Source organism: Astyanax mexicanus, chromosome 1 (genome assembly GCF_023375975.1).
Source record: "Astyanax mexicanus isolate ESR-SI-001 chromosome 1, AstMex3_surface, whole genome shotgun sequence".
In the NCBI taxonomy this organism is placed as follows: domain Eukaryota; kingdom Metazoa; phylum Chordata; class Actinopteri; order Characiformes; family Acestrorhamphidae; genus Astyanax; species Astyanax mexicanus.
In genome coordinates, this window is record NC_064408.1 from 25,013,629 (window position 1) to 25,039,465 (window position 25,837).

The following is a 25,837-nucleotide window of genomic DNA, read 5'->3' on the forward strand; positions in this document are numbered from 1 at the left end:
TATTTAGGCTACCCTGTGTTGGAGTTGTGATGGAAATCAATAGGGATGGTGCATACTAGTGAGTAATTAAAACACTGCTATAATTAGACTTAAACTAATACTAGGGTTGTGTGAAGTAGCAGCTAGAACCAAATATGAATATAAGCATCAAATATCTTACAATGTCAGGGATAATGATTCAAATGCTATAGTTTTTTTGACCAGGAAAGCATTCCTAAATAGATGTACATTTACAGAAGCATTATCATCAATTTGCTCAAGGCCAGACTGAACGATTTAAACATTCACCATAATACAGATGGTATTTTTAGAGACGCGGGCCACGTTTTCCAGCTCGTTCTGCCATGAGATGCCCACAGAATTGAGAATGTGCCTGGAGGGGTGCGGCCAGCCTGGCTGGCCTTTTCACTGCAGAAGGATGTGGCCACAATGGCACTGTGGGGTCTGCTTGGACTGTTATACTGGACATTTGCTTTCAGAATTGGTTTCTTAAGCCTTTTTAAAAACTGATATGATCCAGAAAGAAAAAAACCTGACCTAAACTGTCCAGCCTATTCTTTTTACCTACTAAAAAGATGAGTTTACGATTCTGGACCCAGCATCATGTCACAGTAGGGGTGGGCAATATTATATCGTATACAATATATCGTGACACAGAAATATCATGATATGAAAAACCCATATCTTGATAATAGGGCTGTTTTGTCTTAAAAGTAGTCTATTATTTACTGCGAAGCTTTAGGTTTATTAATTGTACAATTGTTTTAGTTTGCAGTATATATGCATGCAATATTCTGCAATATTATTTGCTGCATTATATTATTTTATGCTATATTATTTATTTTGCCCCATTATGATTATACTGTTATACTATTATACTATATTCCTGAAATGAATGAATTATTTTAGTTTTCCTATATCGCCAAGTATATCGTTATTGCAAAAATACCCTGAAATATCGTGATATTATTTTAGAGCCATATCGCCCACCCCTATGTCACATTACTGTGCGGCTGTCATTTTAAGCCATTGAAAACAAGCATGATTTAAAGACAGTTCCTGTATCAGCGATATCTAGACTAGAAGTTAGACTCCTTTAGTTTGAGGGGACTCACCTGCAAAGCGTGGAACACAGGACAGAACAATTAATTATACAGGAAAGAATATTGAACTGTGAAAGATATTAAATCATCATCTAACCCCAATACCCAAAAGAAAAAATACGGTCGTAGTTACAAATTTTAAACCTGACTTTGTCTATTTCTATGCTGCAATGTATCTAGTTAAACAGAATGAATTGTTCTTTGTAAATGGTGTATACCAGCATATTGTTTTCAGTATATGTTTTCTGAACATATGGTGGGTATTCTGTTGTATACTGGTCCACCACGTTTACACCTGGCCACTTCATGCATCTTAAGTATCAGGGTTATTTCTCGATAAGGCCAAGCCGTGTAAATGCACCCAACATGCATAAAATTGGAATGCCAATCTGATCACTCAAACTTCTTCAGAAGGTCATCTGAGACATGTTAAAGCTAGGGGAGGGCAATCTAAGAACATTTTGCTATTAACATTTACAAATTTTACTAAGCATTTCATGGATATAATTAGGACCTAAAACACTGACCAACCATGTGTCTCTCTCCAAGACAACCAAAAGTCATCCTAGTACAACCAAAAAACTGTGGCTTTCTCTGTTCTTGCTAATGCTTTTATTTAGGCCCAATCCAATTTCTACCCTTACTCTTTGTTTTTGAGTGTGACCCTTCCCCTCAAAACTGTGTTATAATTGAATATGATTCAAATTATCCCCATAGAAATGGGACAACCCTTCAAGAACCTGATATGTTGTGAAAATAAATAAATAAAATAAATAACAGTGCTTTAGTACCAGGCTACTAGCTAGCGGGGCTTTGTAGGGCGACCTTTTCCGTCTGTTGTTATAGCAATAGAGCGGTAAAGTTCAGGAACGTGTGCCCTAAATGTAAATTTTCTACCATTGTTTCTCGGTTCTAGGAGGATGAAGTTAGCTTCTCGCTAGCTTTTTGAGGCAGAACGGGAAATTTTGCTATCTAGCTAGATACCGGGACGTACTACTAGCGATTTTTTTATGCTTGGTATAAAGAAATTTGCCATAGACAAACATTCAAACTACACAATAAAGTATGTCAGTATAGTTAGTGGTTATTATAATTTTCAATGCTTGTGCCGCCATCCTGCGATTGATATCTCATAGTCTTACTTATAGGCCATATTCCCCTAACACATCAACCTACCCCTCGAGCCTACAAAAAAATTGGGAGACACTACCCCGATCTATTAACATACAAAGCAGAGGGTTAGGGCTGAGTAGTAGGGGCGAGGGTTAAAATAGGATTGGCATTAATGTAGTACTGTCAACCTTTTAACCGTGAACACTAAATTAATCTAATTTAACTTAATCTATTTTAACCTATCCAAACGTTACACTTAAGGTAGTTTAGTCTGCCCTTTTCTCCTCCTACTTTTCCCTGTCTTCCTATTAACTATTAACTGTTTTTAACAGCCATTTTTTAAAATTAGTTTTCAGCTGAAACATTTTTAGATTTCAAGCAGCAGGTACTCAAAGTACAAAAACAGTTGCTGTGCTGGGAACTGGGGATTGTCATTTAATATTATTTGTTGGTGATTATTTTCCTAATATACAATATCTGTTCAATGCAGTATAATAGCGGTCTTATGGAAAATGTTCTGCTGTTTAAATTTGGGCGTGTGTGTTTGAACAGATGGGTAAGGTGGCCATCTTTCACTATCACCACCAGGGATCAACCACATCTATTGAGCACTGTTGTTTGACATTTGTGTGCTGAAAGTCCCTGGCAGGTTCCTAACCTGTTATTCATTGTAACATCAGGATTCACTTGTTCCGTTTAGCTCAGTTCAAATGCAAAGCACTCGTCTGAGGGATGTATGGCTTCTCAGAATCTCGGTGTAACTCTCTTACTGCACTGCGCACCTGTTAACGGGAAATATGCAAATCTAGGTCATTCACAGCATGCAGGACAGTAACTGTTCGGTTATTTGAATGCACCCACAAACACATGCAAAATAGGTAGCCTTATTTGAATGTGTTTACGTGCTACAACTCAGGAGATCCAAAAAGTCCAGTAAACATCCAATAAAAGCACTAGTTAAGATGTCTGCTGCCATGTGTTTTCTTTATTTTACAACTATTTTAATGACATTTGTGCCTGAAATAAAACAGAATCACACAAAGTGACCTTGCACGTACTTTCACGTGGTATAAAACTACATCAGAAAGAAAAGTAGGGAAACATGAATGAACATTAGTCTGTTGTCTATATGGTGTCTGTTTTGAACCACTATCAGTAGAAAATGTTGGATTGGATACCAGAGCAAAAAATTGAATTAATTTAGTCTGATACTGTCAAGAGTCTAGCTTGAACAAACACAAAACTGGTTGAACTGGTGGCAGATAGACCGTTAAAGGTAGATGAAATGATAATGTAAGTGACCACATGATAAGATCACATGATAATAGGAAAGATAAAATAGTGCAGTGTTTATAAGATTAATATAATGGTGCAACTGTTTGATGATGTTATGATGATGCACTCACAGACGTTCTAATACTGTATTTATTGACCTGTTCTAAGCCCAATTTCAGCACCCTTTTATGTTGAAGCCATTGCTGAAATAGATGTGCAGATGCACATTCACAGCTCATCTATTTCATGTAGAGAATTATTTCAAATAGAATAAGACTCCTTGAACATTAAAAACATGTAGAGACAGTAGAGACAGTTTTTCCAACAAAAGCTGTATTAACTGTTTTTAAATAGCCTGGATTTCAAAAGAAACTATTAATGAGGTGTCCTAATACTTTTTTGTTTCTATAATGTATCTTGTGTTGTATCTTATTCTACAAATATGCGTTTAAAGTTTAAAAAGTCTAGATAAATCTTATAGCATATTTATCTCATCTTACAACAGTCCTAATCCTGTTTTGGCCCTGTAAATTACTGCTGGATCTGGTTACACTGGATTACGCTCTTATCCAGATTACAGCAGATTAAAGTGATCTCTGCTGTCCCTCCACTACAAACACAGATTATTCTCAATGGCAGTTTACAGTATGGTGCTGGCTATAAGCATTATGATCATTATATTAATGTCTATGCATAAATAAACAATGAAAACACATTGTTTTATCTTCTAGTGACAAGTAATAGTAGTCTTAGCTCCTGTATGGCTTTACTGCATGTGTAAGTTAATATGATATTAAAGGTCACCTTCCGTCGTTTTTTCTTTCATTTTAAAATGTCTAGTTGTGGTCTCTAGTATGAATGAATGACATGTGAGCCGTTTTTGTAAAAAAAAAGTGCTCAGGTGTCTCTGTATAGCTCTTTTTTAATGGACTGTTTTAGGGGTGTGTCCAAAATGACCGGATTCCAGCTTTGCTCATGAATATTCATACATGCAAACAGCATGCAAATATCTCTCCTCTGATTGGCTAGGAGCACTGCGACGCCCCTACGCCGCTCACTGCCTCCCACCTCCTAACTGATGAGCGGTGATGTTGCCTCGCTTCAGCTCCGCCTCTGGGAGTTTCTCGAGCCAAGGTGGGCTGGTCTGTGAGTTTCTGCCTACGTAGGCAGAAAGATAATTCAAAATTCACCCGTTTTTCGGAGGGGGGGAGGGGGGATTTCTTTGCTTAGCTCCTGCAGACAATGGGGGCTGCAAAACAGTTTAATGTGCAGGTGTACACATTCAACTCGGAGAGACCTACTGTATTCCACAAAAAACAAGAAAAATCGGATTTTCGCGGAAAGTGACCTTTAATATAAAATGTCTGACTTTATCTGTGTATCTAATGGTCAATTAAATGACAGTGCCATGTTGTCTGTCTTTACAGGTGGCTAAGGTTGAAAGTCAAAGTTATTTTCAAGATGAGTGAGCTGGAGCAGCTTCGGCAGGAGGCTGAGCAGTTGAAGAACCAGATACGAGTAAGAACATCTTCATAATAATTCATATACTTCATAATTACCAGAGTCAACCATAGTTACTAAGCATTCTCAACTTACAACTCAAACGACCTGTCTCTTGTAGCAACAGCTGCTATTGTGGAGGTACTTTTTGTTTTACAAAATGATGGCAAAAGGCCTGTTTAAAGATTAATTACAGTGGCTATTTCAACATTTACAATTATTCAAATAATTAACCTTTTCACAAAATAGACTTCAACATACAGCTTCAGCATTTTAACAGTACGTCTTCTTCTATCTCTCACCATATCTCATTACACAGCTAGTAATGTCCTGGATTGGTGATCAGCCAAAAAAATATATAGTGAAAATAAATCGTCATTTTATTAAATAGCTATTTCTCAGCAGTATTCACCAGAAAAGCTGTTGAGAATGTGAACCACTAGACACACAACAAATATTCAGTGATTTCCCATCAGTGTTTTAAAGTAAATGGGAGCTAGCTGAAAGATCAGGTTGGTCAGTCAGATCAGAAAGCATTGTAAGATATTTAACATGCTATAAAATGGTAATTTTAAAACTAGGTTATTAACCATTAATTGTTTATAAGAGTTAATTGTAACTTTTGTTGACTTAAAATTCCTTAAAATCCCTAACAGTACCTAATAACGTTTAATATCTCTTAATAATGTATAATTCTTACATTATTTCTCATTGTACCTGGAAACTTTTACATTGTATATTACATATTTTACAGCATATCTCACAGTACTTCAGAATTCTTACAGTAATTGTTACGAAATGTCATGATTCTTAAAAAAAAAAATCATAGTACCTTATAACTATTACAGGATCTCTTTTATCTAAATTCTAACAGTATTACTCACTATACCTTAACTCACAATATCTCAGTTCTTACAATATTTCTCTATTACAGGATCTCCCTCGTCTCAGTTCTTATAGAATCTTACAATATCTAATTTCTTACATTGTATCTCACATTACATCAGCTGTTAACTGTTGTTGTGTAGCAGTGTCTCATCATTCTGACAGTACCTTTCTCATCTTAGTTCTTACAGTATCTCTCACAAGATCTCAGTTCTGATACCACTTCTTACAACATCTCAATTATTACCTCATTATGTTGGTACTTACAGTATCTCTCACAGTACCTTATTACCATATCTGTGACAGTACCTCAACACTGTATCTCACAGCATCTCACAATTCTCATAATGTCTCACAGTAACTCATTACAGTATCTCTCCCATCTCAACTTATGCAGTAGCTCTCCCAGTATCTTAATTCTTACCATTGGCTCTCACAGTACTTCATTACACTTACATCTCTGTCATCTCTTACAGTATCTCAGTTCTTACAATATCTTAAGCTAACTTCATAATTCCTACAGTATCTTTCTCATCTCAGTTCATGCAATATATCTACCAGTGCATCAGTACCTTTTACTGTGTATCTCACAATGCATATGTTACAGAATGCCTTATGTATCTTTATCTTACCTTGCCTCTTACAGTATCTCTCAAACCTCACAGTATCTTACTTCTTACAGAATCTCTAACCTTACATCAGTACCTCAGCTTTTATAGTATCTCTGTTTTCTTGGTTCTTACAATATCTCTCTCAGTAACTCAGTTTTTACAGTGTCTCTTACAGCTCTTTATAACTCTTACAGTGAATCTCAGTATTACATTATTCTTAAATTATCCCTTTCAAAGTGTCCCATAACCTTCATAGTAAATCCCTATCTATTTCAGTACCCTTTCCAGAACTCTTATAGTAACTCATAAGATGGGTTTCTTTGATTTTTACCTAATTAAAAACCTCTGGAATAGAATTAAGAGGAAGATAGATGATCACAAGCCATTAAACCAAGCTGAACCGCTTGAATATTTGAACCAGGAGTGGCATAAAGTTATCCAAAAGCAGAGTGTAAGACTGGTGGAGGATAAAATGCCAGGATGCATCAAAGCTGTGATTAAAACCAGGGTTATACCACCAAATATTGATTTCTGAAGCATTAAAACGTTATGTATATGAACTTGTTGTCTTTGCATTATTTAAGGTCTTAAAGCTCTGCATGTTAATTCTTACAATATCTTTAAGCAGATCATAACTGTTGTAGTAATTCCCCATAGCACAACATTTTAGTCTCTCTCATAGTACCTTCTGTATAGTTTATTATTTGGTGTATAATAATTTACATACTTTACAGCTAAATGAAATCTGGCAGTTTAATGTAGGCTATCATGTGTGCTCGTGTGTGTGTGTGTGTGTGTGTGTGTGTGTGTGTGTGTGGGTGAGTTGGCTTGTGGTGATTTTTACTCTTTACTATTTTGTTGCAGGATGCAAGAAAAGCATGTGGGGACTCCACCCTCACCCAGGTAGAACATGCATATATGAATATGATGCATACAGAGGGCAGGATACATAAGTTGGGTAATTTCATTATAATTATGTATTTTGTGTGTGTTTGTAGATAACAGCAGGGCTGGACCCAGTGGGTAGGATTCAGATGCGAACAAGGCGTACTTTGCGAGGTCACCTGGCTAAAATCTATGCCATGCACTGGGGCACAGACTCCAGGTACAGCACACACATCCTCCACACATACATGTCTGTTGTAGGAATGCTCTGTTACTGGGCTTTTTACTACTGAAGATTGTCTTTCATCATGCTATAAAAAGCAGAGGTGAAAAAAGACATTGATCAGTGCAGTTCAGCTGTATTGATTTTGCAATGTTAGAACCTGTTATAGTATTATATTACTGCATATTATAGTATTGTTTTTACTGTCTGTATTTTCATATAGTGTAAATAGTCACATTTGTGTTTTTTCTTTTTTTTTTTTTATAATTCTAAATGGTACCAAAACATTTGATCATATATTCTTGGCTTTGCACATTGTAATTTTGCCTTCATCCACAAGAGGGCAGCAGTAGACATGAGTCACGAGAAAACTATGCGGTGTATGTCATGCTCTTTTCTGTCCATTTCTCTGCGCTGTTCAGGCTCCTGGTCAGCGCCTCACAAGATGGCAAACTGATCATCTGGGATAGCTACACTACTAACAAGGTATATAAAGAATATTATACCACAAAATACGCTGTGTTTCTATATCAGCGTGATATGAGCTGAGTGAATGTATGAAATTATTAGATTACTGAGCAAAAACAGATGTATCCTGAAATACTGCCATTGATCACTTACTGATGTTACAATTTAGAGGGCAGAATTGCTTGTAGCATTGCAATTTTTCGAATAATAGTAAGTGTTCAATAGCAGGATCTTTGAGTTGGTTGAGTATAAAATGTAATGCTAATGTATGAATTGAGCACAGTTGTAATGTAAAGTGTTGTTATGAAATAACTAAATTTCGGGAGGAGGAAATTGCCTGAAGCTCCTCCCCTTTCCAATCTAACATCCTATACATCCCCTGGACCTCTTCACGTGTTATAATGAGTTTCGCAACCCTCTACTTTGGCATTTCTCCTTACTCACTCCACTTATATAAGAGGTGGGGCTGGGATTTGACTGCAAGCTGAGGCTGTCCAAACTTCACCCCTAGGTTTTTTTCCCGTCTCGTCGTTCTTTTCCCACATAGCCATAAGCTGATGGCGTTCCTTATAGAAGAAACATATTTTTTTAAAGTATACTGAACACGGAGAAGTACATACTTTTAAAATTACAATTTTTCCTACAACTTCTGTGAACTTAAGTAAATTTAAATATTTAATACACTTGTAAGTATATATGTAAGTGTATATTGTAAATTTACTACTTTGCATATTGATGCACATGTGTACATCTTAATGCTACTGGAAAGAAATAAACTAAAGTGCACTTTAAGCAGGATTAAATACATGTATGTATATACATATTTAATATATATATATATATATATATATATATATATATATATATATAATTTAAAGCATATTGCTTAAAAATACATATTATTGAAATACAGAGAAAGTATATTTAATGTGTATTTTCATAAAGTATATTAAATTGAAAATGCACTTTTAGTATTCTTTACCTAATTTGAACATACTTTTAATACTTTTAAGTATACTTCCTTTTTACAAGGAAGGTTTTGAACTCGCAAATTAGAGGCTACATGAAAAAAGGTTTAATCGTTTCAGAAAGGTCTTATTGTCTTATTGTGCCATATTTTGTTGTATTGGATGCTGTGACCTGTAATCATTCATCTCAGAATGGATTTTTAGTTGCAAAATGGCATTTATACTATGTATAGGTGTAACTGATCCTAATTGTGCAATTTTGTTCCTAGAATAATTTATAATTGATTAGTAATGAATCTAGCAACATTTTGTCATTTAGCGACATTTTAATGACTTCAGACAGTGTTTGGCTAACTTTTTTAAATCTGAAATAGGAGTATAAATTAAGTGGTGGTTCGGTCACTTTATCACAGTGTATTCATTTACATTCCCCTCTAAAAGTATTGGAACAGGGAGACCAGTCCTCTTTTGTGCTGAAGAATGAAAACATTTGTGTTTGACATTTAAAAGGTGAATATGAGATGAAAGATCAGCATTTCAGCTTTTATTTCCAGGTGTTTATCTGTACGAATAATGATGACAGTGGTACAATGAACTGATGCAAGGTCTTTCATCATGCAGCAAAAAAATAAAAGAAGAGTGCAGAAGCTTAGCGATATCCCCGTCACAGGCTTGATGCAGTTAATGCAAACAAAGGATTTGCAACTAAATATTAAGTCTTACTCATTTTAATCTGTTTAAGTAATCTGTTCCAATACTTTTCATCACAAGAAAAAAATGGAAGTTGATCTCTTCTGAAATGTGTATCAGATCCAGATAGAAATAAAAGCTGACGCGTTCATCTTTTAATGAAAAGCCCAAATGTTTGCAGTCTACAGCAGGCTGTGAACCAATGAATGATTTGTATATCAGTGAATCAATACAGTGAAATCCTGTGTGCAGATTGTTGTTTAAAGTACCTGACAAAAAAAATGCAGCCACACCAGCCCAGGATGTAGATTGATGCACAACACATTTAGCCTCAAAGTACAGCTGCACAATAATATATCATCTAAACATTGGCATTGCAGTGTGTGCGTGCACAGTAGTCATATTTGTTTCACTCTGTCCCAATCCACACACTTCTGTATTTCAATTTCTGTATCACTTTTTTTATTTGCAATACCAGTATTGAGTTTTTGTTCCAGTCAGTGAGAAACACCCTCAGTTCCTGTTGTCAAATCAGTTGGTTTGTGGTTTCAGACAGTTGATTGGTGATTGAGGAGTGCTTGTGCTTGTGCTTGGTTGCAATGAAGACCTTGAATCTCACTGACACTCATTGGGTTAGCATATTGACCCCAGTCCATGTGAATGCACTCCTAATGGTGGTGCACTATTTTAATATACTCTAATATTAAGTGTGTTGATGTGTGATTTGGGACAAAGCCTGAAGTCTAAAACATGGTAGTCACAACATGACTCTAGCTGGAAACTGAAAATGGTAGTTCCGAAAACTTATTCTGTATATTCCCTGTAGGGGTTGTTCTAGTGTTATCCCCAGGTCTGGGGAGGAGGATGTTCATATGACAAGTATTTAGGGTTATCACACCAGCCCTATTTGGTCCGGATCACTATATGTACCGATAAAATACCTGGAAATAAAAGCTGAAATGTTGATCTTTTGTCTAATATTTATCTTTAAATGTCAAACCAAAAAAGGAAAAAATGTTTCGAGTTTGTATGGCCATGAAAAACCTGGAAATGTCATGAATTTTGAAAATAGCAATTTCCAGACCTGGATAAGTTTTAGAAAAGTAAAAATACCCAGAATGTTTTGGAAAAGTCATTAAAATTCTCTACAAGTCTACAAATGTTCTATTTTGAGCTAACAAATACGTCAGCTCATTAATTTAGCCCTACACAATGGAGCGCTCAGGATCTGACACACATTTTATTATTAAGGATTGTGTGAACATTTTATCTGATTTATGTTAGACATACTATAATCAATTTTAATTATAGCTTTAGTTGATTTTTGTTTTTATTGTCCATGTCTACACTGATGCCTTAAAAATCTTATGGTCATGAAAATTGGCCTTGAAGGCATGGTAAAGTCAAGAAAAAATTATGGAAATGTATTGGTTAAAAAGTGTATTAAACCCTGTGGTGTGTTTAGGTTTGTGCCTGAGTGAAAACAAACCAAACAGAGGGGGGGAAGTACTCGAATTAAACCAGCTCATCACAACTGATTTGGATCACAGATACTATGGTGAACCAGGCATAAAAAAAGCCCTTAGAGGGTAAATGTTCTGTGTCTCATGGTTAAAAATAAAAAAAACAAGCAGCACATACTTTAAAGGCGGCTGGTTAAAGCATGTGATTGACGAGTAGTATAGTAAGTGAGATCTCATAAAATGTACCAGAATGTTCAAGGAAGTGATTCTCTACAAACAAGGTAGGGGACAACTGCTATGTCTGTATAACTGAAATGTATCTGATTGGGCAGATGCACGCCATCCCGCTGCGGTCGTCATGGGTGATGACGTGTGCTTACGCTCCATCCGGAAATTTCGTAGCCTGCGGTGGACTGGACAACATCTGCTCCATCTACAGCCTGAAGACCCGCGAGGGCAACGTCAGAGTCAGCCGAGAACTACCTGGACACACAGGTACACACACACACACACACGTACATTCAGGTGGATTGTTTATACTATTTTGTTTTTGTTTTTTTGCTGCTTTGTGTGTGATGTGATTGTTTTTGTTTCTGTGTCTGCGCTCTAGGTTACCTTTCCTGCTGCCGCTTTATTGATGACAATCAGATCATCACTAGTTCAGGAGACACTGCCTGGTACGTTTGACCTTCCAGCTTTCTCATGTGCATACACGTTTTTCTATTTCCTCACACAAACATCACATTTACATACAAAATGCATTGATCAACCATTACAACATAGCACCAGTGCAGTTCAGGTGGAAAACATTGAGTATCTTTACCTGCAGTGGCATTTGCCATGGGATGGGATAATTTAGCCAGCAAATGAAGTCAGTCAGATGTTGATATGCTAAAAGCAGTAAAAATGAGCAAGCATAAGTATCCAAGCCACTTTGTCAAGGGCTGAAACTACCTGTGCACTTGTAAAGTTCTCAGTGCCTTGTATTGAGTGTAAGGGCCCTCAGAATTGTACTTTGAGCTTGTTAATGGTGTAAAAATTGTGATTTATTTTAATGGACTACACTATGCCCTTATCGCTAGTATAGTAAGCCTGATGGGAGCATTGGCTGATATTGCTGTATTCCAGAATGGTGTACTCATTATCATTTTTCACTACACCCCATGTCCATTTCGCCGGATTTCTCCTTTAAAGGATGTGCTGCTGAATTTTTAGTGCCAGATTTCAAAGAACCCTTAAATGCTAAGATTTGTTGTGGTTGTGTGGCGGCCTACCTAACATTAGGCAGGTGATGCTTATGTTTTGATGATCATTTGATGAGCCCAGACCACTTAAATTAACCTATAAGTAATTTAAGGATTTCTTTTTTCAAATGAGATACAGTCAGAACAGAAAACCAAACATATTGCTGATGTCATATAAAAACATTTAGTTTTTTATATTTATCAGCCAAGACTTTAAATGTTCCAGTGCCAGTAGATAATTGTTTTGTGTGTGTGTGTGTGTGTGTGTGTGTGTGTCAGTGCTCTGTGGGATGTTGAGACAGGGCAGCAGATCACTCTATTTTCGGGCCACTCTGGTGACGTGATGAGTCTGTCGCTCTCTCCTGATTCCCGCACATTTGTGTCTGGAGCCTGTGATGCCTCCATCAAACTCTGGGACATCCGAGACAGCATGTGCAGACAGACCTTTACAGGTCACGAGTCCGATATCAACGCCGTCTGTGTGAGTATGCAGTCTCGTACACATGTATTCTAGAGGTTCATGAAAATGGGTATATCTAATCTAATGATCTGCAATACTAAATTAATTCATAAAAAACAAAGTATTGAATTGTAACTGTCAGGTAAAGATTGGTGGTTCAGTTTGTGTTGTATTTAAACCCCAAGTAAATAATATATTGCAATATATCGAATCATAACCCCTTTATATTGCAATTGGTATCATGTTGCAGTGTTCTTGCACATTCACAGCTTCAACAAGATTAAGAACAATATATAGAGCATATCAAGGGTATCATCTTTGCTTAAAGAACACCAGGGCAACTGTACATTCCAATATAGAGAGAGTAAAAAAATCCTGTTTAAGTGGATAGTAATAATAAACTTCACTTTTATTTTATTTTATTTTATTTCATTTATATAGCACCTTTCACACATAATAATGCAGATCAAAGGGTTTCACAATAAAATTCAATAAAACAGCAAAATGTAAAAGTAATATTAAACAATTAAAAAGTAACAATTTGATAAAATAGTAGTAAATAAAATACATTTATATTATAAATAAAACATAGAATAAAATAGATAAAGATAAAATAAAAATAAGAACAAAAAAATAAATATAAGCAGAACAGAAGCTAGTAGAAAGCTAAGCTAAACAGGAAGGTTTTTAGCTTCTTTTTAAAGCTAGTAACACTCGATGCCTTTTACCTTGTCACCCAATATCAATATGATTACATACCAAGGGTGGTGGCTTTTGTACTGTTTATATCGATGTTGGAATTGTATTGTGTAAACAGAAATTAATAGATTAGATTTGTGCCATATTATCCTGCTCTAGGTAAAATTTGAAATATTTTGAAAACACATACTGTGTGTAGACTGGGTCCATTAAGACCACTGTAACATTGATTTAGGAATGCAGTGATCAGAAGAACATTAACATTTTATTACACATAAGTTATTTCCAAACCTGCCATATTGGTTAAAAGACATTCTATAAATGCCAGTATTTCACAATAATGGCACTCTTCATTTCCACACATATGATGCATCCATGTTTTTTGATTATTTATTAAATAGCACACAGATGGTAACCTGTGAAGCAGGTGTGATATTATGATATGGTAGTGTTGTACCTTATAGAAAAAGTTTAGAATATATTGATATTTATTTGATATATTGCCCAGCCTTTAGATATGTGTCTGTGGTGGAGTAATATTTGAAGAGCTTTGGATAAATTTAGTGTCCATAATGTACTTACTACGTACTATCATACTGTATTTAATTTTTTTTTTTAATTGTGAGGGTTACAAGCAGCAGCCACAACATTGTGATGTTACATATAACATAGGATATATTCATATATATATATATATAGGGTAATTTTTTTTAATTGTGTATATGTATCCTGTAACATCACCTAATGTTAATATATATATATGTATATACATATATATGTATATACATATATATATATATGTATATATACGTATATATGTATATATACGTATATATGTATATATACGTATATATGTGTATATATATACGTATATATGTATGTATATATATATGTATATGTATATGTATATGTATATATATATATATATATATATATATATATATGTATATGTATATGTGTGTATATGTATATGTGTGTATATATATATATATATATATATATATATATATATATATATAAATAAAATTTCGACGGGCCGTAGTTTGGACACCCCTGGTCTACATGCATTTATAATGTAGGAAAAATTAAAACATTGAAAGAGGAACTTTTGACTGGTACTGTACCTGTGATTGGAGTAATTAGAGGGGTGTGTGTCCAGGGTGCACCAGACTTATCTGACATGCTGGACACTTAAAATGAGAATTATGTTAATGGCAGGTGTGAACAGGCTATTGGAATATTATGGGCATCAAAAATGTGAAGATGATCTACAATATTCCCTCTGTTCTGTTCTCTCTCTCTTTCTCAGTTCTTCCCCAGCGGCAGTGCGTTTGCCACCGGCTCAGACGACGCTACATGCCGGTTGTTTGACCTGCGGGCGGATCAGGAGCTGGGCCTTTACTCCCATGACAACATCATCTGTGGCATCACCTCAGTGGCTTTCTCCCGCTCGGGCCGCCTGCTGCTCGCCGGCTACGATGACTTCAACTGCAACATCTGGGACGCCATGAAGGGCGACCGTGCAGGTAGACCCGGAGGCAAACTAAACATCTGTCAGGACTAGATTTGATGCAGTTTCACTGAAGGCTAAAAATAGTCAGTTTACCACAGCTAGAGTGCTGGAATGGAGACCTGCAGCTAAGACTGGACACAATGTGCTGGGCTACAATGTTGATCATTTAAATTGGTCGACTACAAATTGTATTGTCGACTAGTAGTTAACTTGTTACAGAATCTCAGTACCCAAAGTGCTGGGAACAGAAGTGCAATGGGAGATAAGTAAATGGCTCACTCGCACAGTTTACTCTCAATTTAGGCTGTGGCTCCAAAAGTACCCGAACACAACAGATTACATATTTACTCACTAAAATATTCCACCAGCTTAAATTCTTAATTTTCTGGAAGTCCTTTTTAAGAAGAAACTGATTTAAAAACATTGTCGCTGCCATACAATAGCCAATATGTTGCTGATATGGCACAAAACACAAACAAACAAACTCACTGAATTGAAATACTTTCCACATTGAAACATCTACACTTTTTAACACCTTTTAAATCTCATGTTCAGCTGTTTCTACTGTTTTTAGAGATGATCATGACTGAATTAACTGTTGACTAGTCGGAGTTTGGAATGATGCTTCTGTGAATAAGCTTTAAGATCCTTGCTTTCTTCTTCTTTTAGGGGTCTTGGCTGGTCACGACAATCGTGTGAGCTGTCTCGGCGTGAGTGATGACGGAATGGCAGTGTGTACTGGCTCCTGGGACAGCTTCCTCAAGATCTGGAACTGACCTCAACACACATACACATACTCTAATACATTTAACATGCACTCACATTACACACACACACACACACACACACAGTGTATGCCTATTTTACTGTACATATGACAAACACACATACACACACATACAAGAGTATTGTACATAATATATATAATGCCAACTAGGTATGAGTTTACAACGACATTGCTTTATATAAATAATGCCACATGAATCTGTACATGTCGCCAGTAACAGTGTATGCAGGTTTGGCCCACTAGAGCTGAATACGAATGTTCTATTATTACACATACAGACACACACACACACACACACATATACACACACACAAGCTGAAGAATAAATTGGAAGACTCGTTCAACACAATGTAGATTATACACACAAACTCTTACTAAAATAACAAACACGCATTCGGAGAAGAAAGGGTATTTGGTGACGCGTCAGACACATTGAATTTGGACTTGTACGTAAAATATGTTTCTTTGAACACAAACACTGGCAGTCAATCACTCGATTATACACATCCGATCTTTTCAAGACCATTTTTTGTGCTTTGAGAAGATGAATGACGACTTTCAGACTTTTTCCATTTAGTTTTTTTTTTTATGTTGTATATCCCACTGTTCTGAGAAGCAGGTTTTCAGTATAGGTGTGTCTGAAGTGAAGTGGCTCTGTGGGTAGTGTGATATTGTATTAAATGAAGAACGAAGATGAAAGCACTAAGGAAAAAGAGGATGTTGCAGTAAGTTGACACACTGGAGACAAGCTTAAAGGAACTTGAGTATTTTTTGCCATGCCAAAATGTCTCAGAGGACTGAATTTCCACTATTTACGTAGTTTTTTTTTTTTCTTAATAAAAGACGTGCACAGGCATAATAAGGTATATAAGTAAATTTAATGTTTTTTTTTTGTTTAATGTTTTGTTCTGTTTATATATTTTTTAAATGCTTATTTTATTCTTCATGTTTTCCCTGTGTGCCTCTGATTACACTGTAAGGACAATGAATAAACGCTAAAAAAAAAATAATTGTCATAAAATGTGCAAAAGTTGTACAAACAATACAAAAAGACAAGAGCAAGACAAGGAAAAAAAATCACACCATTTTTAAACTGAGATCAAGTTATTTTTAATTTCAAACAATCCCGTATTTAAGACATTACAGGCGTACACGTTCATCCAGCACACTCTTAAAGACTGAAAACCATCAGTTCATTGAAATCATCTCAAACTCCACCCTCTCAGAAACAAACACTAAAAAATACAGATCTAAAACAACTACTTTTTGTTTAAACAAGAACTTTTTCATGAGGGGGGAACAAAAAAGTAAGAGTAGAAAGAAAATAAATGAAAAAACATTTAAATCATCAACCCATCACAGAGGATATCAACTTTTGAGTCTTTCTATTCACCACTGACCTCTTCTGGTTATCACAATTAAAACAAAACAAAAAAAAAAAAAAAAACAATTATAATGATAATGATAATAATAAAAAATAATAATTCATGAACTTCTTGTTTTCCATTTGCTGTAGTAAATATTTTACAAAACTCAGCCAGGGGTTAACTTGCTGTTGCTAAAGAATTTGCAAAGAGAAATGCCACTGTTAGCTTAGTAGAGCAGATACATGAGCCTCAAAACAGCAGTTTAAGGCCTAAAACGAGGGATACGCACCTCATAGATACACACAGTCACAACACGCTCTACCTGAAACTGGACACGCCTCGTGTTGATCATCAGAGATCTTTAGGGAAAATAGGCTGATCTAAGATTGGTGCTCTAAGTATATGATTTTATTTAATCGGATGAAAAAGGCAAAAACTAATCATCCTCGATTAACATTTTTAAGGTCATGTGACTGAGTCACTGCTAATGACACCTGAAAAAAAAAAAAAAAGTATCATCTAGGGAAAATCGATAAACAGTCAACCTATATATGGCAGTAACAGAAGAGAGTTGAAGAGGTTCTGGAGTCTGGATTTCTATATGTTCATCATAAAGATAGAAATGCAATTAAAGTGTTGATGCCAAGAAGCATTTAAGAAGCTTTTTTATGTTTTTATTTTGCTAAGAGGACACTAAATCTCATATCTAGCATGGACTCCAATCAGACTCGGCCTGAGCAAATTAACTGGCAACGCTTTCAACTGTTAAAAAAACAGACAAAGCCCTGTTTGCTTAAAAAGTGCGACACAATGAACCTTGCTTACATTCAGCTCGCCTGTCAGTCAAGGCCACAACTAGCCCTCCACACCACGTCACTATATAACTACAGATATTGGACCATTGCTGCTGGCTAACGGCTGGAATTGTCATCAGTGATTCTCGTATATGGAATAAGGAATGAATGGGGTTAATCTGAAAGAATGACAGAATAAACAATACCATGAAATAAATATATAGCAAATATAGCAGCAAGTGGCAATAAAAGGGTCCAAGCACTAAAGTATCTAGGGGGTGTTCCAGCACATTTAATATTTAATCAGAACGTATTCAGCTAAGTTTAAAGACTTTAAAGCTTGTAGAATTAAGGAGTGTTTCAGTAGTTTTAGCTGCACTAAAAATACCATCACTGGGGTTAAACTTATCACTGGTTTATAACTCTACATTCCCACTGTAAAGCTTTGTACAGAATACCTAAAGTTTTGTATATGGTTTGTTTACAGCTCTTGAAGAAAAAAAGAGACCACTTGAAAATGATGAATTTTACCAAATTCAAAACCTCTGGAACATAATCAACAAAAAGATGGATGATCACAAGCCATCAAACCAAGCTAAACATCTTGTATTTTTGCACCAGGAGTAAAGGCATAAAGTTATCCAAAAGCAGTGTGTAAGACTGGTGGAGGAGAACATGCCAAGATGCATGAAAACTATGATTAAAAACCATGGATATTCCAGCAAATATTGATTTCTGAACTCTTAAAACTTAATAAATATATATATTTGTTTTTATTATTTGAGGTCAGAAAGCTCTGCATCTTTTTTATTATTTCAGCCATTTCTCATTTTCTGCAAATAAATGCTCTAAATGACAATATTTTTATTTGGAATTTGGGAGAAATGATGTCCGTAGTTTATAAAATAAAACAACAATGTTCATTTTACACAAATATATACCTATAAATAGCAAAATCAGAGAAACTGATTCAGAAACTGAAGTGGTCTCAATTTTTTCAGAGATGTATGTATGTTTATAGAGTATGTTTGGGGAAAAAAACTAAGACACTTTAATTTGGAGTGATCCACAGCATAGGGCTGGATAATAATTCTAAATCAATATACATCACAATATCAAAACTTCAGTTTATATTATTTACAGCAACTGACTGATGTTTATTACTGGGCACATTACTGTACATGAATTGGCAAAGTAATTGTTTGTAGGTGTAGACATCAGATGTTGGCAATTTTGGCAGTTTTTCAGTGGCTTTTTATATTGCTCATATCACTATCATAATTAAACTGTATTGACTAAACATTAAGAAAGATAAAGTGATATAAATGCTTGCCATATTGTCCAGCTCTAACATGGCATATTACGTTTTAAATTGTGCACTGCCATGTGTTTTTGCTGAGGTTACTTTCATATTTTCACGTCACAGTTCCCCCAAATGTTTTTTTTTTTTTTTTGCACCCCCTTTGGTGCTTGGAACCCTATAGAAACGTTTCTCAGTTTCCAAGACAGGGATTATTAAGATTGGTATTAAACCTAGTCTTAGTCTTAAGACTGCACAGCATTTTAAATAGAGATTAGAGGTCTAGGCTGCATCCCTGTGTGGGAAAGCGAGCCTAATGGCCAGTATGTGATAATCTGAGTGCGCTGTTGGTTTCTATGAGTAAGTCGACGTGTTTTCTGGTCCTCTGTCGCTTAGACTGATCCTCCTCCTCCTCTCCCCATCTCTCCCTCTCAGGGCATCATGAACAGCACACACTCGGATCAAAAATAACTCTCCTATTCACACATCCACACACCCACGCTCCCTTTTTTATAAAGCTCACAGCGAACAAAGACACAGGGAAGGCTGGGAAAGAGGGGAGGGGGGGTGCAGGAGTCCAATTTCCTTAACTAAAGTGATCGAGTACATACAGCCGAATATACAGCTCTCCAAGCTCAAGCAGAAATATACATTGTGCTTACAATATTCTTATTACTAGCCCGGTAAAAGTGTTACACATAGAAATCTGAGAAATCCGTTTCAGAGGAAGGTTACATTCATTAAATTATCGCGATATACATGTAGATAGAGATCTATGTAATAAAATAATCATCAAATAATATATTACTTTTTGATTCCATTGCAAATAGGCACCCAAAATGGTTATAGAAATTCTTTCTAAGTAGCTTAAACTGGTTCTCTCTCTTTAGATATATCTTATATATATATATATATATATATATATATATATATATATTTAGGAACTCTTTTTTTTATTGTTAAAATACTTGAGGACATACAGTACCAGTCAGAAGTGTTAACACTTAATCAGATTGGAGATATATTGTACTTTCTATTGTTGATATATTGATTTTATATTTTTCAGCACTTTTTGGTTTAGATTCTTCTTTCTCAGAAAAGATAAAATATACTTTTTTTTTTTTTTGCAAAAATATCCCCCAGCAAACACTTTTCAGCTAAATATTTGGAGCTTCTTAGAGGAGCTTTTTAATTTTTAATGGCACCCCTTCTTAAAGCTAAGTTATAAGTTATAATTTTTGGAGGAAAAAAGGCAAAAAAAGGGGGTTTACTCTGAAAAACCTACAATAAAATAGAATAAAGGTAGTCTGTGTTGCTTTAATAGATTAATACGTTTGTTTTGGTCACTGCACACTTTCATATAGATTTAGATCTAAAATATAAGAACGGCTTTTTAAATGCTGTATACTTTCTATGTACACACACATAAACACACTGACTCTTTTGACTGGTACTGTCTCCTGGAGAAACCCACCGAATTCCACCCTGCAGTTTTGTAAGCAACACTGGGGCATTGTTACATCACAATGCATGGAACCAGCTTGTTGCCATGGCAACCGCAACCACTGTCTGTCTGTAGGATCCAGCTCAACTCGCTGCAGTTTTTCTTTCTGTCTTTTTTTTGAAGGAAACCTACAGTTCTGGGCAGGTTATCAGATAGAGAAGGTTGGAATACGAGGCCGTGATTCCAGCCAGGAAACCGTGGGGGGAAACGCATGGCTTCTGGCCTGAACACTGAACACTGTTCCGGCGAACGTCAGGTTAAATAAGTGCACTTTCTCGACTTTCTCTTGATTGCACTGCGTTTACATATGTTCAGTCACACCATTCAGCAACTTCTCCTTCTTCTCCTTCTCTCTAAAGCGTGACGCATCAGGGGGAGCATGAAAACTTAGAGCATGGAACACTGTATGGAAATGTTACAGCATCTTTAGATAAGATACACACACACACACAAAACCCCATTCCAAGGCACTGCTAGAACGGTAAACGTGGTAGTTTGGCTTACTAAGCAACGAAATGGCTGTAAATCCTGTAGAGAGTGTAATAATACCACCATATTGGGATAAATGAAACTTTTAAAATTTATACAGATAAATAAGCGAGAATAAATAAAACTATGCTATATAGCTTATACTAGAAATATTATTATTATTATTATTATTATTATTGACACTATGTAATACCCTATATATATATATATATATATATATATATATATATAGAAAATATAGAACAAAACACAAGCAAAAGAGGACTATTCAGGGGTTTGTGTGTGCATGAATGACTTCTACACATTTTCAACATTTTTAACAATCTAAACTGTTTAGAGAAATGAGAAATTAAAAGATTCAATGATTTTAAAAAAGGGACTTTATTATTAAAATATTTTTTCACTAGTGACTTTCTCTTTAGATAGTATTTATTTTGTAATATATATAATATATTTCTAATGGTTAGCCTATTGTGCATACATCATAATTTACTAAGATGATGGGGCCTCTACCTCAAAAAACATTAGAAACTGATTCAATCAAAGTGCTTTAATGTGTTACAATCCTAATAATCCTTTTCATTCAAATATCGGCGGCACAGCACTAAGTGCTTCTAGTAGAGGCATCCTTCTAGTAATAATACCTAATACACTGGTTCAGGTACAGTTAACCCAGAAAAAAAAAGTAAAACAAAACTAGGATTATACAATCTGGACAAATGTAATCTCGATTAATTCGTCACAATAAGCTTGTTGGTATACTGTAAGTGGTACTGCTGGATTTTAAATGCTGTGCCATTGGACGAGAAGTTTTTATAAAGGACCCATATCTTGGGAATCTGGATTTATGTTACTTTTTAGAAAACAAAATCAGGCTGACGTATGAAGTAAGATTTGTGAAACTTTCACTCTGCAGTCCCTAATGTATATAAATATGAAAACTAAGCTTAAAACAGGCATGTGTCTATTCAGCCTAAAGCAATTAAACTTAGAGCTTTTCCTCTATTATAAATTATAAGGAGTGTCTTTTTTAAAGAGAATATTTAGAAAGTTCTGATATTCTCTAGTCCATAATTTACATATGAGGGAACTTGGAGTGAAGATTTTTGAAAGAATTTTGAAAGAATTGTGTGATGTCACGAAAATCAACTTAAAAATTACATTTGACTATTCAGTAGGGATGTAACGGTGCACTCTGCTCATGATTCTGGATTCACGATTTGATTTTCTCACAATATTTGGAACAATATTTGAATGATAAAAAATAAGAGACTTTTTCTTCTTTTTATTTCTTAGGTGTATAAAAACAATGAAAAATGCACCTTGTTCTACTGATCTAAGTGTAAACAAACTACTGTTGTTTAATTTCTCAATTAATCACTTGTGTATTTAATCTACAGTGAAAGTATCACTGTCTAAACAGAAATGTAATTTATTACTGTTCTTAAAAAAAGTTTTTTATTTATTAAAGTATTCCCGTATTTGTTTTACTTTAAATTGGCAGCATTCAAAATTCAAACATCTTTATTTTCCCTCCACTCTTAGTGGTAATCTGTCGTTCTTTTTGGTTTGTGAGGACGGATCTGTCGTGTCTCCCGGCCCAGAAAAGTCAAAGCCTGGAGAGACAAAACTTGTGCAGTTTTCCATTAAAAATGACTTGACATATCCTCCGCCCTTAACTTACGCCCACTGGTTCTCCAGCCTGCACTGGCAGGACTGCGACCTCTGGTGTCCAAACAACGCAACTGCATAACATTTAAACAAACAAAACACGGATTTATATGTTCCGATGCGACAATGTTCTGTTACACCCCTACTGTTAGTCATGATATGGGCCCTTTAAATGTGGCACTAGTGGTAATGTTTCATCTGTGGCCATTCAAATATTAAAAAATCTGAAAAAAAAAAAAAAATAATAATAATAATAAATTGTGATACACATCATATACTGCGACAGTGTCTTCATCATATGTCGTTGCCTGACTCCATCCAGGCCAAGCTGAATAACTGAACAGGCGTTCCAAGCAGCAGAAATTATTATTGTACAGTTTTGTAAACAAAGCTTCTAGAAACACACTAGACTGTGCTTTGCTAGCGCTAGAGTGAAGGGTAACCACGTTCTGATGCTTTTCTAATATCGCTCGTATTGCAGGCAACACCACGCACACGGCCAAAGGCAGCAGCTCAAAGAGTAGAGCTCACTCTCTACTCTGCTTGCCGACCTTTCTGCTATTGCTTTGGACCACACTGTGTACTTTAGTGTACTATAGTACAGTCTCACACTCGCACACAAACACCCAAGCACACGTACACACATGTGAGTTCAGCCAAAACCACTGTGAGAAAAAACACAAACAAGTTCCCAACTAGTAAAGAGTGAAATTAATTTAAAAAAGAAAGAAAAAAATAAATGGGTCGAAAAATGTACCAAAGAAATGAATCATCTATAATTTTTTTGTACATTTCTCACTGCATCCCTGCTGCATTCTAGAAATACTAATCTGAAGGTATAAACTAACTTTCCAATAAGGCTGTATCTCACATATCACACTAGGGAGCCTTTTTAGACAGCAGAAATGCATTTAACAGTTATGAGATCTAAAAAAAAAACAAAACAAAAAAAAAAAAACAAGCAAATGATTAGTGTTACATTTCAAAAGTAGGCTAACAGCTCAAATAATCAAAGAATAAAGCCTAGTGTATCTAAGCATACTTCAAAAATCTCATTTCTGACAAGGTATAGATGCTATATACAGTGGCACACGTTCACAACTGGACTATACATTTATGCTTCCAAAAACAAAACCAAAAAAATACAAAAACAAACAAAAATTTAATAATATGAACTTCAGCTCATCTCCCTGACCTCGTAATCCGACTGGGTTAAAGAGGAACTCCCCCTCCCCTTTTGTGAAAACTTCAAAACGAGAACAGCACAAATACAGCACGTATTGCAATAGAACAGCTAGAGAGAGATACAGTAGATTATTAAAGTAAGAATAATACCAAATACCTATACATACAGAGAATATCAAACTGCCTAAGATATACTGTTCTGACAAAGAGAGAGAGAAAAAAAAAGGCATTCTTAAAAAGCTAAGTCTGCGAGACTGCCGTGTAATGGCGGTTATACTTCTGTGTCCTACAGTCGAAAAAGCGCAGAGCTAAATTCAGTTCGTAGAAGCTGCAACTACTGAGAGCACTTTTTGTCAAATTCTCTCCAGTTCCTGGCTGTAGAGCTAAGAGCGAAATGAATAAAGAGGCAAACCAGCTCAGAATGTGCGATCTCAAACCTGCACTCTAAGCGTCTGCACGGTAAAACAGAAAAACAGGAAAATCACTGATATTTTCAACCCTTAAATGCAACTGAATAACAAACGACTAGGCTACTGCACTATACAGTACATTAGAGAATGGAAAATTACAGATGCTGCAGTACCACTCTTGACCACTAGAGGTGCATCCATCACCGCAAAAAGACCCAAGCCTTTTCTGCTTTTTGTGCAGCTGATGCAGCCTCACACACACTCACACACTTACACACACTCACACACTTACACACACACAGGCACACTCACTGCTGCTGCTGTGGGGATGGGTGCTGAATGCTGCTTCGTCTCGTAGTTAAAGGTCGGAATGTTAAAATAAGGCTCGTTTGAGTGAGCAGAAAGCAGACCTGTTTAAATCTAGCTGAACTGTAGTAGAAGCGATATAAGAGAAAAAGAGTACTTGTTTCGAAGCTACAGTAAGCTCCATTATGGCCAGTAAAGCAAAGGTGCGCACACACACACTTGCACACGCTCATTTACACACACACACCTCCACACACAAACCCTGTACAACAGGCTCAGAGTTAAGAGAAGAATCTTTCTTGGTTCAGTATTTGGCAGTCTGCCTGCCTGCACATGGATGCTCCGCTCTCTGCATGTGTGTGGGGTGTGTAGTCTGTGTTTGTGTGTGTGTGTGGTGTGTAGTTTGTGTGTGTGTGTGTGTGTGTGTGTGTGTGTGTGTTTTCAGGAGTGTCAGAATTTAGAAGTTTGACTGTTGTGTTGTGTGTGAGCAAACTGACTGACATTGAGCACTGTATATATTTACAGTAACTGTGTGTGTGTGTGTGTGTGAGTGAGAGTGAGATAACGGAGCAGAGCGGTGATGACAGCGTGGCTTCATCACCAGTTCATGATGCAGTTCCTGTTCAGAGTCATGAAGTAAACCTGACTGCTGCCTCCAGATCGCACAGAAGCAAAGAACACCTGAAACACAAAAAAGAGAAGGTGAGTGCTCATTAGGGGTTGGCGACATTGCTCTAAAATAATATCACGATATTTCATGGTATTTTTGTGATAACGATACTCTTGGCGATATGACAAAACACTAAATAAACACTGTAATATTTTGTTGGAACGTTTTTAGCTTTGATTGCGGCCCACATTCGTTTTGATAAGCTTCTGCAATGTCACAAGATTTATTTCAATCCAGTGTTGTGTTAATTTTTC

At 35.8% G+C, this 25,837-nt stretch overlaps 2 protein-coding genes across 6 annotated transcripts in view; one reads left to right on the top strand and one right to left on the bottom strand.

The window, feature by feature from the left end:
* The window catches only part of gnb2 (guanine nucleotide binding protein (G protein), beta polypeptide 2), a 411,910-nt gene extending 394,283 nt beyond the window's left edge, over window positions 1–17,627 (top strand). The window contains exons 3-11 of the mRNA XM_049475231.1: window positions 4,919–5,009; window positions 7,352–7,390; window positions 7,486–7,592; window positions 8,018–8,081; window positions 11,517–11,679; window positions 11,795–11,861; window positions 12,708–12,909; window positions 14,897–15,113; window positions 15,770–17,627. Coding sequence (XP_049331188.1) covers window positions 4,953–5,009; window positions 7,352–7,390; window positions 7,486–7,592; window positions 8,018–8,081; window positions 11,517–11,679; window positions 11,795–11,861; window positions 12,708–12,909; window positions 14,897–15,113; window positions 15,770–15,876 — 1,023 coding nt within the window. The 5' untranslated portion in view covers window positions 4,919–4,952 and the 3' untranslated portion in view covers window positions 15,877–17,627. The remainder of the gene's footprint in view (window positions 1–4,918; window positions 5,010–7,351; window positions 7,391–7,485; window positions 7,593–8,017; window positions 8,082–11,516; window positions 11,680–11,794; window positions 11,862–12,707; window positions 12,910–14,896; window positions 15,114–15,769) is intronic.
* Window positions 17,628–20,407: 2,780 nt separating this feature from the next.
* The window catches only part of mink1 (misshapen-like kinase 1), an 83,474-nt gene continuing 78,044 nt past the window's right edge, over window positions 20,408–25,837 (bottom strand). For all 5 annotated transcript variants that reach the window (XM_022678590.2, XM_022678584.2, XM_022678578.2 and 2 more), the window contains one exon: window positions 20,408–25,594. In XM_022678590.2, coding sequence (XP_022534311.1) covers window positions 25,511–25,594 — 84 coding nt within the window. In that variant the 3' untranslated portion in view covers window positions 20,408–25,510. The remainder of the gene's footprint in view (window positions 25,595–25,837) is intronic.